Raw genomic sequence first — 14,699 nt, forward strand, 5'->3', positions numbered from 1 at the left:
GAGGAACTTTATTTTGCACATCAAGGTACTTTTGTTCAGACCTCAAACATGTATCTTGCTAATAAAGATTCTATTTTGTTAGATTTTGAACAATTAATGACATTTTTGAATTTTTTTTCTCAATTAATAGGAGTGAGCTGAGTCGACAGAAACTTCATACACAAGAGCTCCTTTCTCAGCTGGAAATGGCAAATGAAAAGGTAGTTGAGGTAAGTAGTCACTCTTCTAGGAAGTACTTTCTGCTGCAGCTTGATAAACATAGAAATTTACCTGAGGCAAGTCAAAATTAATTCTCTACTTGGAAATGTCCATATAAATGTACTTCTTGTAGAAATCACCCATAACCTAAAGGTCCACACTTAAAATAATGTGAATAAATGCTTTGAAAGTCAATGATTAATTATATGTAAATGATAAAAGGTAGACCTCTTATTTCAGTTTTACCAGTGCAATTTGTACAGTACTTCACAGACGTGGTTGCATCCTCTTTATTTCTATGTACATTTAAGATTATTCTTTTTAAACTCATTCCTCTTATTTTGTTTAAATCTGTCACAAAAACACATGGAAAATGCATTTGCCTATCAGAATATATTAAAATACCCCTATAGACTGATGCCTTAGAACTAAGTACAGCAAGAGCTCATCCCCTTTTTTTTTCCTTTGCGGCATTACAAAATGAAACAATTACTAGATTATTATTAGGGCTTTCCAGAGCTCTAGTTCTTCATTTGATGTTCTAATTTTGAGTGTGTTTTTTGGAATTAATTCTTTGTGGACTACTACAGGAACCACAGTGAAATTATGCTCTTAAGCATTATAGCATAAATTGATATGAGCCATTTAGAAAACAATTAAACAAGAGCCATGAAAATATTCTTTGATGTAGCTCCCACTTTCAGGAATCTGTTCTAAGGGAAATAATCTAAAATATGAAAAACTTTAAAGAAAGATATTCAACACAATAATATTAATAAAATTGAGAGGTCAAAATCAACCAAAATGATCAATTGAAATGGATTAATTGCATATATTATATGATTTACCCAATCTGTACTGTTCTTTAACCATTATGGTAGCAGAATAGAAAATTGCATGTGCTATGTATTTTGATGATAAACTATGAAAAATATTATAGATGATGGAATTTTTTGCCCAAGTTTTCTCTAATTATATGATGATCCTCTTAAAATTTAAGACTGCATATTTAAACATCTTGGTAAATTAGAAGAGACAATATAGATCTCTTCATAAATTTTAATTTTTGCTTCTGGGCATAATAAGAAATGTAATAAGCTCATTTTAACAGGATGCTGTTATTTTAATATTTTATATTACTAGACATGACATTCACTGTTATCATTTGTATGTTAGGACACAAAAACTGTCTAGTTCTTCATAAGAAAGTATGTTTTTCTTGCTATTCCTGATTGGGCTTATTTTATTATCTCAATTCAGATAAACGCCAGAGAAGCTGTTTGACAATTCTAGTTGTAAAAACTTTTTTTTGTTTCAGAAAAGTCTGTGTGTATAATGTAGACTTGAAATTTACAAGCAGTAGTGCCAATTAAAGTGAAACCAAAGGGCCAAACCTAAAAGAAATTAGAACAAGAAAAAGTCCGAGTAAATACTATTCCTAACACTATATACTGCTGTAGGATGTTAATATGTACTACCACAAATGCACTATAATCAGGCTAGTAAATATGGAGAGGACTAATACATTTTTTAGATGAAGATTCTTTGAACTTGTCTGCATGATAGCATGTTGTGACAAGTTTACATTCATGAAGCCAGATAACTCTGTTGACCCTTACAGCCTCTGGAATATTCAAACATATTGAGGAGCATGAACAGAGTTCTTCCTTTTTCATACTTTTCTTGTAGAAATCATTTAAGGCTCTCTAAAAATCAGGATTTCTAGAATGACTATTTTCTGTTCCTTGAGCTTTAATAATGTGATGTCACAATTTCCCCAGAAGCTTGCTCTAGCATAGTGTTTCTCAAAATATGGGCCCCACACCACCAGCAGAAGCATCACACTGGAATTTAATAGAAGTGCAGATTCTTAGGACCCATTCCACTCCTACTGATTGCAAAGTTCTAGCTGTGAGGCCCAGCAACCTGTGTTTTCACAATCTCTCCAGTGGTTCTAAAGCACTGAACTAGCATCACAAGGTTAACAGATCAGCTCAAAAGTTGGAAGTCTTGATCTTAACTTCTGATTCACTTTGCTTTTGAATTTGTTACTTTACTTTCTTAACTAGCTGTGTGAGGAAAAACAATGAAGTCAGAATGTAAAACCAACTTTGTACGCTGAAGCTCATAACTTGAAATGTGAATTTGGAGATATATTGTCTTTGCATTTTTTAAGTGTCAAAGTGATGTCCAGATTCTTCATTGACTGTTCCACAAAACACATATGTATTCCTAACTTGTTTGTTTTATGTAATTTCCTTGTAATAGAATGAAAAAGTAATTCTAGAGCATCAAGAAAAAACCAACAGACTCCAAAGGCGTCTGAGTCAAGCAGAACAGAGAGCTGCTTCAGCTTCACACCAGGTAGGGAGCATCCTCATCATCCCCTGATCTGAGTAGATCAAAAGCAGTGTTACTCTGTGTTGTTCCCAGAGAGTGTTTTTATTTTTACTTGGTTAAACCACTTAAAATTAGTCTCTTTAATATTTGAGGTTGAAAAACTAAACTTCAGATGCGGAAATAAACATTCATCCTCCAAATTGACTCCTAAATCTAGAACTGCCACTAGCCACAGATGGCTATTTAGATTTAAAGTAATTAAAATTAAATAAAATGAAAAATTCAGATCCTCAGTCACTAGCCACATTTCAAGTGCTCAGTAGCCATATATAGCCATGGCTGTCACACAGGGCAGCAGAGATAAAAGACATTTCTATAATTATAAAAAGTTCTGTTGGGCAGCACTGCTCTAGATTTATGTTCTGTCTAAAACAAGGTAGACATTCACTGCATATTGAAAGCAGATAACATTACTTTGAATGTGGTATTTCAAATTATACTTCCTCCATTTTTATTGTCATTTTTAAAGGGAAAAAAAAATTGCTTGGTTTACAGGTAAACTTCATTTAACACACATTTGTATCTGAACACATAAATCTAAAATATAATATAAAAGTTGTCCAATGGGGAATAGAGTCGAAAACACAGAACATCAGTGAAATACTATGGGGTAATTTCTCATAAAGCAAATACATCATATAATGAAATAGGCCATTTGTTTAAAGTAGGAGCAATAATCCCTCATATTAGGAACAAAATGAGACCAGTTCAGTTATTATAAATATAGGCTGGAATCAGACAGTTAAAAAGGTAGGTAGATAAACAAAAATAACCCAAATCACATTTGCTTAAAAATATACTGTTTCAATCAAAATTAGTTATTTTTAGCTACTACAGGATCTTAAACATTATAAAGCACCTCTAACTAGTCACCGAATTCAGTTTATAGATTTTTTTTTTTTAATTCACTTCTGGTGTGAACATGACATGGCATTCAAAGAAAAATCACTAATAATTCACCCTTCTATATCCCTCCTCTTTAAGAATAATTATAACCTTGTCAAATAATTTAATTTTCTGTGAAGTGCACTTAATTAATTGATCATTCATGAATTCATTCATTTTGTTTACATTTTAAGGTAACAGTAGTCAAGATGCCCTGGGCAGTATCTTGAGAATGTGTATATGGTATCAAGAAAATCCCCTGGTTCCGTTCTGTAGCCATGTGACTTCAGGCAGATCAATTTCTCCAAGCCTTAGCCCCTCCTGTTTAATATCAAATATTAACACTTCCTTTATACTGTTATTGAAGGATCAAAAGAATGAATATATATAAGGCATTTAGCATACTCATAAAATGGTAAGTGGATAGGTAGATATTTATAAGGAACTAAATTTCTGTATAACATTCCTAAAAGTTTTAGGTTTATCTTTTTCTAAGGAAAATGGTAAAGAAAATATCTACTTAAAATCAAACTACCTTGTTTCCTATAGAATGAAAGGATATAGTTACAGAACCTTAATTAAATAATCCATTCGGCATTAGTTTAGCCTCTCCCTCCTGACAGGATTAACTGTAAACAGTCCAACACAGATGTTTCTTCTGTTATTTAAATCTCCAATGGCAAAGATTCTCCATTCTTTCTTTTTTTTAATTAATATTTTATCAGTAACCACTTCACAAATTTTCCTTTAAAAAATTTTTCCCTAAGCTTTTTTCTTCAATTCTGTCCTTATTTGAAGATGGAAAGTAATCATTCATCTTTCTCCCCAAACCCTAATAGGAAATTCTTCCTGGGAGTTAATAGGTTTTTTTTCTATTTCAAACGAGTCCAGTCAGGTCTTATAAACTTCCCTTATAAGACATATAATCAATATTTTAAAATATTTATCTGTGCCTTCTGTGAACCTTTCTAATTTTCCTATTTTCCTTGGTATAATTGGGAGCTGATATCAGAAATAATTTCCTACTGAGGCGCTGATATTTAATGAAGTGAAAGGAATTAAAAGATTATTATTGCCTCTATTATATCATACACAGTGCAGCTCATCATCATGTTACTGGTTCAACTCCAGTCCTGCATTTTAGTGTTTCAGTCATGCTTTGAATATGCTGTTCTGATTAACTTTATTTTTGCATTCATCATCCAAGGAGCATGCCTTTGTGTTCTAAGTATATCACTCTGAACTACTGAATGCCATACTGTGTTCTTTTTGACTGTATGGTATTTTTAAAAATCAGTGTGTGGTAAAGCCTTTCTAAGCAAGAACACAAAACCTAGAAACTTGGGGGGAAAAAATATTAATAAATGTGACCACATAAAATTACCAGTCTCCGCACAGAAAAGAGTCATAAGGTCAAATGACAAACTGAGAAAAATATTTGCAATACGTGATAAAAGACCAATATCCTAAATACATATAAAGAGTACCTAAGTCAACAAAAAGAAAGTTCTGCAATCCAGAAGACAAATGGATAAAGGAATTCACAGAAAAGAGAGTCATATGGCTTTTAAACATTTAAAGTGATACTTATCCTCACCCATAGAAACAGATTTAAACTGTAAGTACATATCATTTCTCACCTCTCAGATCCTGAACCTTTGATATTTGATAATGCATAGTGCTACCACTTTCATACTTCACTGATATAAGTGTACATTAGTACAACCTTTTTGGAGTCCAGTTTGGCAGTATATTTCAAAAATTGTAAATACGCATAACCTTTGACCCTGTAGTTCTAAAAATTTTTTCTGCAGCTGGTATGCTTTCACTTGGGCAAGTCTTTGCAAGGAAGCATGTAAAAACATTGCATGGTCCATAATGTTAGAAGATTGGAACCATTTAAATGCCTATCAATAGGAGACCAGTTAAATTACGACATATCCATACAGTGGAATATTACACAGATGTTAAGAGGAATAAAGCAATTTTAATAGGGACCTATAACTATGGTAGATTGTTTAGAAGGAAAAAAATAAGAAAAATGTGTATAGTACTTTAGCATTTTTTAACTGAGAAGGGGTGAGGGAATATATAAATATACTCTCATTTAGAATATTCCTAGAAATGTACTTAGAAAGTGGAAATAGTGATTGTCCCTGGTGAGGGGGCTATCGAATGAGGGGCAGTGATGGGAAGGAGACTCTTTTATCCTCTACACTCTATTGTACAGTTTGATTTTTTTAACATTTGTACATACTACTCTTATAAATAGAGATTATTTTTCCTATTAGACTTTTTTTACAATGATTTATCATCATCTTTTTATTGGCAGCTCTGCATTGTGCTAGGCCATATATAGTTTGTATTTTAGGTATTTTTCTGATGAATTTTATCTAGGTGTTTTCATCCATTTATGGAGTGTGTTTTGGAATTCTAAGTATATCACCCAGAGGTATGGAATATTGTCCTTTGACCTGCATTTCTCAAATGTAATGTGGTCATTTTTAATTATCATGTGGAAAATAGAAATGAGTATAAAAAGGGACCTCATATATAAGACCCTTTCCAATTAGAAGATTATTTTCAATAATTGTAGGTTGTGACATATTATACTTTGTATTAGTCTAAAATTTCCTTAGGAAAGGTAACTTCTTACTGATTGTTTATTTTAATTGCAGCTCAGTGTGATTACAGTGCAGAGAAGAAAAGCAGCCTCCATGATGAATTTGGAAAATATTTAAAAATATGTGTAGTTCGTTTACAGCACTTTAGAGTTGGGAAAACTGTTGGACTAGAAGTTTATTGAAATGGTAAAGCCTTCAGAGAATAGTTAAGGCTTTTGTCATTTTGCATAAGCATTTTCCATTCTGTTTTGAGGGTTATCGGAAAACAGAACAGTGACAGCTTCCTGTAAGTAAAGAAAAGAATAAGACTATATTGAGCTTCAGTGGAGAATAAAGCCAGCTGAGAAGAACTCATTGCCTTCATCAACGTGTCTATTTTTTAATTGCCCCATTTTTTCCCCTTGGAAGAATGTATAATTTTCAATCATGAGAAAGAGGTTTAGAGAAAATGCTAGAATTTTAATATTTCAGGTTCCAAGCCTTGAGAATTTTATATCTGTTACTTCTAACACAGTTTTAAAGTTCCTAAGTATCCATTTTCCTTTATAAATTCATAAATATAATAAATTATGCATTTTCTAAACTTATGCTGTCATGGATTTTAATGTATAAATGTAGTAATTCATTTTTAACTCACACGGTTTCCAGTATTTATAAAACTTGATATCTAAGAATTTGGGAGGGCTTTTTTTTCCTAATACTCAAAGCAGTTTTAATTAAATGAGATCTTAGGTTCTGAGAATGCATGGGCATTGAGCTATCACAGTCCTGTTGATCTCTGTATATCCATGTAGTCAGTCCCTGGTCCAACTTGAACTTGGTGCACTCTGATTTCTGGGGATTAGAGCAGATAGGTTTGTATCCAGAACACCAGTGAGGAAAGGAGACTGTTACAATAGACCAAATAACAGATAATGAGTTTGAGATGACATGAAAACATCCATTTGTAGATAATCAACCAGCAGTTGGAAGTTTAGAACTGATGCTAACAAATTGTGATACTAACCATGGAAGTCTTTGGCATGGAGCCAAGAAGTAAGGCCATGAGAGTACTCATTTTGGGGTCTCAAGTGACGTAGCTAGCTGCCTCTTCAGCCTCTTCCCACACCATTCTTCCCTTCTATTTCTTGTGCTCTTTTTGTTCTGTCAATGCATCATCTTCCCTCCCACCTCAGTCTCTGCATATACTGTCCCATTTACACATTCTGTAGATCTCTACTCAAACACCACTTCCTCAGAGGATCCTTCCAGAAAAGGTTAGGCCCCCTTTCTCCTTGTTATATTCATTCCTCTTAATAGTGTGCTATATTCTCCTTCATAGCACTTCTCAAAATTTGTAATGTTTTCTGAAATGTCATCTCATTCCCTAATAGACTGCAAGGTCCCTGTAAGCAGAAGTCATGTCTACGCTCATTCATCATTGTATCCTTAACACCCAACATAGTACTGGCACATGGGAGTATTCATTAACTGTTCAAAAATAAAACAAAACTTTTAAGGACAGGACCTTAGGAAATGTCTTTGTTTATTGAATGAGCTCAGAATGAGGCATCATTGAAAGAGACTGAAGAGGAGCAATCAGAGAGTTCTTACAGAAAGAATCCATATATAAAAACTAAAGGGGGAAGCGGCTGTGGCTCAATTGATTGGGCTCCCGTCTACCATATGGGAGGCCCTGGGTTTGCACCTTGTGCAAGGCAGGCTCGCCCACACACCAAAAGCGCCACCCGGTCTGAAAGTGCCAACTCAGCAAGGTAATGCAACAAAAAGGGAGACAAGCAAAAAAAAAAAACACAGAAGAGAGCAGTGACGGACACAGAGCACAGACAACAAGCAAGACGCAAGGGAGGAGGGGAAATAAATTAAAAATAAATACAGACACAGAAGAACACACAGCAAATGGACACAGAGAGCAGAGAGCACCCAAAAAACCACAAGGGGGGATGATTAAAAAAATTTTTTAAACTAATGGGAGGGAGCCGATGTGGCTCAGTGGTTGCACACTGGCTTTCCCCATACAAAGTCCTGGGTTCATACCCCAGCTCTGGTACCTCGAAAAATAAAAATAAAAATAAATTTTAAAAAAACAAAAAACTAAAGGAAGTGGATGTAGCTCAGTGGTTGAGCAGTTGCTTCCCGTGTATGAGGACCTAGGTTCACTCTCCAGTACCTCCTAAGAAAAAAAAAACTAGAGGAAGGAAGAAATTTCATAACGTAGGTGGGGGCAAATGAGTCACGGTGTCAAATGCAAAGATGAGACCAAAAAGTACAAATGTGGCAATTGAGGGACACCCTTGACTTAACCTCCATTCCTTAAAGAATTTTTCATTTGAGTCTCTAAAGCAAATTCTGTCCCACACCATTCACAGGCTAATCTACACATAGCAAGAGTTATATTCATACTCCTGTTACAGAATATAGAATTTATTTTTTAAAACTTTCCATTAGATAAGATAGTAGAATTATGTCTGAGAAAAAAAAAAATGAGACATAGGAGAAAGAACTACAGAAACTAACACCCTAGATAAAAGGAATATAAGTATTATCATTTTTAGTATGACTTTCAAAAAGAAAGTCTGACCTCCCAGACTCATTTCTTCAAGATAAAATCTCTGAACAGGGCTATTTTCTCCCAACTCTGGCCATAGGGAACTGCTCTTCAAATTCTAATTTGAATAATCCCATCCTCCAGTTCGTTCTCTCATACTCAGGCATTCTTCTGCGCTGAGAGGCTATGCTACTGATACACAGAGAATTTGCCTTTCTGACCTCTGTTGAATTTGAACAGACTTGAGCTATCTTTAGCAACAGAACTCAGTGTGTGTCCTTATTTTTCTTTCAGATAACTGCATGAGTAAATAATTTCTAATGTAATAAAGTATGGAGTTTTTCACATTTCTCATATTGGTCAGTCTTGACTTCATTTACACAGGCAGTATCATCCGCGAACTGTTTTTTAGGAGAAAGGGAGAATGAAGAGGAAAGAGGAAATGATATAAATCAGAAATTCGGACTACACAGCTAATTCATTTTACTTATTCATGTTTCTTTATTGTGTCTCCCTTAGGAAGAAAGGAGATATGATTACCTCCTTTTCCCTTTGTATACATATATGCAAACTGGGGCAGCCAACACTCTTCTGAATTCTCCTCTAGGGTGAGAACTATAACTACCCCAAATATGGGAGAACATTAACAACAATTCAGTCATTAGTTTATTCAGCAAATATTGAATATTTCTTTCAGGCAGTCTGCCAAGCAGCTTTTAGACAAATCAAGGAAGAGTGAAAAACCCTTTAAACATTTTACTATAAATTCTGTTCTTTTACCATAATGTGTTTTTATCAATTTTCTAAAATAACCAATCTATAATAAGCTTTACCACAAATTTTACCCCAAAAAATCACAATTAAATGTTTTAGTTTACGTTAAAAACATACACACAAAAATATACATACACACACACTGATATAAAGAGAGGGAAAGCAATACCCTGGGGTTACATATAAAATCTGTTCCTTACTAGCCCTTAAAAAAAAAAATGTGTGGGTTTTGTGAAAATGTAAATGCTCCTGGTGTTTATATATGAAGGAACCAAATAATATGTTTATACTTAGATAACAAAAAGCATATAATTGAAAGGCATCTTAAAGGTAAATTTTTACAACACTGGCATCAACCCACTTATCAAAAAAATCTATACTAAGTAAGTAGCCCCCTAGCCCAAGTGTTCGCCACCTTTTTTAACAGAACCTCACAAAGCGTTCACATGTGCCTCACGCTTCCATAGGCTCCCATTGTGCTAGCTGTAACCCCACACTTGTCTCTTTCTCTCAAAAAAGTATATTGGAATGTAAGCAAATGAGAATGACATTAGAATGAGAACTTTGAATCTGCCTAGTTTATTTCTTTTTAAGTACACATTATTAAAGTTCAGTATTTTATTTTTGATAACAAATTACTATGGCTATTGTGCACAGCTGTTGAAATTCATTGAGGGGCTGCTCACTCCCCCTTAAGATAGCCCAATCCCTTTCTATCACCTTTGGCCATTAGAAAGGTCTTCCTTACACTGAACTGAAATGTGTCTTCCTATCTTATTTCCACTTTGTGCAACAGAGTAAGTCTAAACCATCTTCCACATGGCAGCTCTTTAGACTTTTGAAAATAATCATCATGTTCTTCTCCCTGCACTTCGTAAACAAACAACTGCCACTTGGTTTTCAGTCCTTGCAATGACCTTGTCATTGGTCTCTGAAGGCACTCCAGTTCACATATATCTTTCTTCATTCATTCATTCGATAAATATTGAGCTCCTCCTCTACTACAGCTATACTTGGGTTGCATCAGTTTTATGCCCAGAAACAAACATTATATTCAATATGTTAATTCCCTTATTTCTAGATCATGATTGAGAGGGATAGGAAAAGGTAAGTGAAACCTGCATGAGTTGGGGAGGGTGGGCAACAACATATTAGATTCTCAAGGGGTGGCATTGGCTTCAAACTACAAATCCTTTCCCTTTGAAAGTTACTACAGGTAACATTCTTGGAAATGTACTTATATAATAGTTCTCACTAATGTTCAGGATGAGAAAAATGAAAACTGTTCTAGAGTACTTGTATGTTTCATTAATGCAGCTTGAAAGCATGTTAGCTGTTTTAGAAGTTGAATCACACTGTTGGGCAGATATCAAGCATATTGTCAACTAAAATTGTAAATCTTTTCCAAAGGTTTTATTGCGAAGCCAAATCTTAGCAAGCTAGCCAGCTTATACTTGTACAGTTGCTGTTTTACCCCCGAAACAAGACTGACCATTTATCCCTATTAAATTTTTTACGTTATTACAGCCTGCTGAGGTCATTTTAAATCCTAACTAAATCCTATTTGTTACTGTGTCTGTTTTATTTTCTTTTACTGCTATATTTCTTACACCCAGGATAATGTTTGATTTACAAGGAATGCTGTCTATAGATTTAATAAACATGCCATCCATCTCTTCATGCAAATCATTGAAAAGAGGAGCACCATACCAGACAAGTCTCTTAAAGTACACCAAACACCAGCTCACTTACTCGGCACGGACATTCAATCTGTTTTTTATCTGACCCCTACTGCTGCTTGTACACTATCAGAAGAACATCAAGAAAGACCATGCCTTCTGCCTAGCAGAAATTCACTTATGCCATACTTGTCATATTTTCCAGATATACTAATCTAACAATCCTTTCCAAGAAAAAAATTCAGTCAGATCCTTTTCTTCTTAGTAAATCCATGTAGGTCCAAGTGATCACAGCTTGTTCTTTTTTGAGTTTATTAAAACATAAAATTCCTTTGATATGGCACCATAGAAATTTTCATTCAATATTTTCATTCAATGGCAGCATAATCCTTTTTTCAAAGAATTAAAAAGCCATCAGAGCAAAATGATCTATAAGGAAATCTGTTAGCACTTAGATCTGTAAAGATTAAAAATAAGAGACTAGCCTCTCCTGTCATATTAAACTATACTCCAGGGGATAAAAGAGAAGAAGTTATAATTATATTTCTACAGATAACAACTATATGAAACCACTGTAGAATTTTTCCCTGGATTGCAGTAAGCATGCTGGGTATTATTAATAATAATGCATTTTTACTGAGTAACTATCATGTGTCAGGCATTGTATTAGCATTTTGCATTTATCTCATATTATCCAACAGCCCTGCTAGTAGGTTTCACCATTCTCTTTCCAAGGATATGAAGTATCATAGAAGTTAAATGTGTTGCTTAGGGTCATGTAGATGGAAAGTGGTACAGCTGGATTTCAAACCAAGTCTGTCCAACACCAAAATTCCTTGTATTGTGCAACATTACTTTTTTGGAGTTTGCAGGATCCATACTTTTGACATCTCTCCCATTTTCTGATGATGATTCAGCAGTCCCCTTTATAGGTTCTCTGAGTGCCATGGCATACAATTCATCTGGGTCAGGAGACTTGAACACACTGTGAACAGCTAGAAGTTCTCATCTAAGTGCTTCATACATCCTAGACTTGAGCTGTCAGTTCAAGGATCAGTGTTATTAGGGGAAAATACACAAAATAAGATTTGAACAAATCACCTTCCCCTTTTTCATTCATCATCTTTATAATAAGAAATCTGAGCTGTGAATTCCCCTTTTTTAGCCTTTTCTGACTCTGAATCTAACCCCAAAAGTCCTTTTGGTTGTCAAACTATTTGCATTACATAGAAAGCTTTCTAGAAAAAGCCTCCTCATATCTAACAGCATTTACTAATTTTTCCAAAGCTAGAAAAGAAATTGGCAATAATCTAAAACCCAGCCAAGTAGCCTTAATAAAAAATAGTTATAGATACCTATAAGGAAAGGGAGTTACAATAATTAATGGGATGCCTCCCTAGATCTGTTTAATGGAGTGATGACAATTTCAGCAGTTTGAATATACCAAAAACATTATGAAGAAAGATGTGTTAAATTTTATTTAGCAGTCATTGAGTGGTTGATACATTATTATATAATTTCCTGCATCAAAATAAGCATGGTGTTTTAAAAACCAACTTGAAAAGCTATTTACTCACTTTCTTTGAGTACTTGGGACTAGTCAAGGCACAAATATCACAAGCATTTCATATCAAAGAAGAAAAGCTCAAACAATTCAAATAGTTAAGTTGAAGCAGAGCCAAAATGGGCAAGAAAAAAGAAAGGAAGCTTCCTTTGAGGCTGCTATGTTGTGGTAAAGAGAAACAGGAAAAAAGTCATACTTTGTGAGAAAAAAAAGTTTCATAACAATAATAATGATCATGAAATTAGAACCATCACCCACATTAATGGGTAAAATAGCGGCATTAACTCTTAAGTATAAATGGATTATTTAAAACTCAGCCATTTATCAGCCAAGTAATAGTGAGACTATTTTATACTGGTAATAGAATATTACTTCATGTTGGTATATGAGAGTACACATTACTTATTTTTTTATCTTCACTACTTAGCTTGGCATTGTTTGACTTATTTATTTGTAAAAATAATTGGGTTATAAATACTTTATATCACAAAAAAAATATTGATTTGGTTGTTTCTCATAGCTTCAGTTTAAGGTCTTAAGACATTTGTCCTAATTCCTGGCTCATCAAGAAACTGTGATTTTAAGTACTTCTCCCTAGCTTTCCCAAGAATGTCTGGATATAGTGAGAACTAATTTATTCTCACTGCTTATTTCTGGTTGAAATGTTATTTTTATCTCTGCTAATATATGCATGTATTTTATCTGTATCTTTGTGTTTGTATTTTTGTGTGTTGCATAAATTATGTATATGATTAAACTAATTTTGTTTTCCCTAGTGTAAGTCAGGGACTAACTGACCATAAGCAGACTATATTGCTCATTATCCATTAGTTTATGCTCAGCCTTTTCATCTGTACATGATTTAAGGCAAAATTATTAGCTTTACTTTATAGGAATACATTGAACTAAAATTCATGCAATTATTTTTTTTTAATTATTTATTTTTAAAAATTACATTCAAAAAATATGAGGTCCCATTCAACCCCACCGCCCCCACCCCCCACTCCCCCCACAGCAACACTCTCTCCCATCATCGTGACACATTCATTGCACCTGGTAAGTACATCTCTGAGCATCACTGCACCCCATAGTCAATGGTCCACATCATAGCCCACACTCTCCCACGTTCCATCAGTGGGCCCTGGGGGGATCTACAATGTCCCGTAATTGTCCGTGAAGCACCACCCAGGACAACTCCACGTCCCCAAAACGCCTCCACATCTCATCTCTTCCTCCCATTCCCCAAACCCAGCAGCCACCATGGCTACCCTTCCCACACCCATTCCACATTTTCTCTGTGGACATTGGATTGGTTGTGTCCATTGCACATCTATGTCAAGTGGGGGCTTAGATTCCACATGGATACTGGATGCGCTCCTCCTGCTTTCAGTTGTAGGCACTCTAGGCTCCATGGTGTGGTGGTTGACCTTCTTCAACTCCATGTTAGCTGAGTGGGGTAAGTCCAATAAATCAAAGTGTAGGAGCTGAAGTCTGTTGAGGCTCTGGGCCTGGGTGTCATATTATCAGTCCAGAGATTCAAATCCCCTAAATATATCTTAAACCCCAGCACCAACTACAATTCCAATAAAGTAGCATGCAAGTCTTGTGAAAAGAGATCCCCTCTGAGTCCAATTCCATCACGCAGAAACACCAGCTCCAAAGAAGGGCCATCTGCCATGGCAGTGAACCCCATCTGCCATGACCATAGAACCCGTGGGTCTCTTTATCCCTCAAAAGAACCAATACCTGGGGTTGTATCTACTTTATCTGTCTCTTAGACTCTGCTCAGTTGTGCATAAGGGCATTCCTTCTGATCTCCAGACTCTTTTTTAGAGACTCATAGCCAGTAGAGGTCAGGGTGCCCAGACTGGCTGTAATTGATTCCCAGCTCTACCACCCACTGACCTTGAGCAAATTATATAATTTCTGTGCCTTGGTTTCCTCCTCTGCAAACTGGAGATAATAGTACCTGCCTCACATGTTAACAAGCCCAGTGCCTGCCACTTGATAAACCCTTTGTGACTGTT

The 14,699-nt window shown here is 35.0% G+C and overlaps 1 protein-coding gene across 1 annotated transcript in view; it reads left to right on the top strand.

Moving 5' to 3' along the window:
• SCLT1 (sodium channel and clathrin linker 1) overlaps positions 1-7,598 on the top strand; it is a 289,648-nt gene extending 282,050 nt beyond the window's left edge. Inside the window, exons 19-21 of the mRNA XM_004466256.4 lie at positions 131-209; positions 2,467-2,562; positions 6,162-7,598. Coding sequence (XP_004466313.1) covers positions 131-209; positions 2,467-2,562; positions 6,162-6,224 — 238 coding nt within the window. The 3' untranslated portion in view covers positions 6,225-7,598. The remainder of the gene's footprint in view (positions 1-130; positions 210-2,466; positions 2,563-6,161) is intronic.
• Positions 7,599-14,699: the final 7,101 nt, after the last annotated feature.

This window comes from Dasypus novemcinctus, chromosome 1, assembly GCF_030445035.2.
Source record: "Dasypus novemcinctus isolate mDasNov1 chromosome 1, mDasNov1.1.hap2, whole genome shotgun sequence".
Taxonomy (NCBI): Eukaryota; Metazoa; Chordata; class Mammalia; order Cingulata; family Dasypodidae; genus Dasypus; species Dasypus novemcinctus.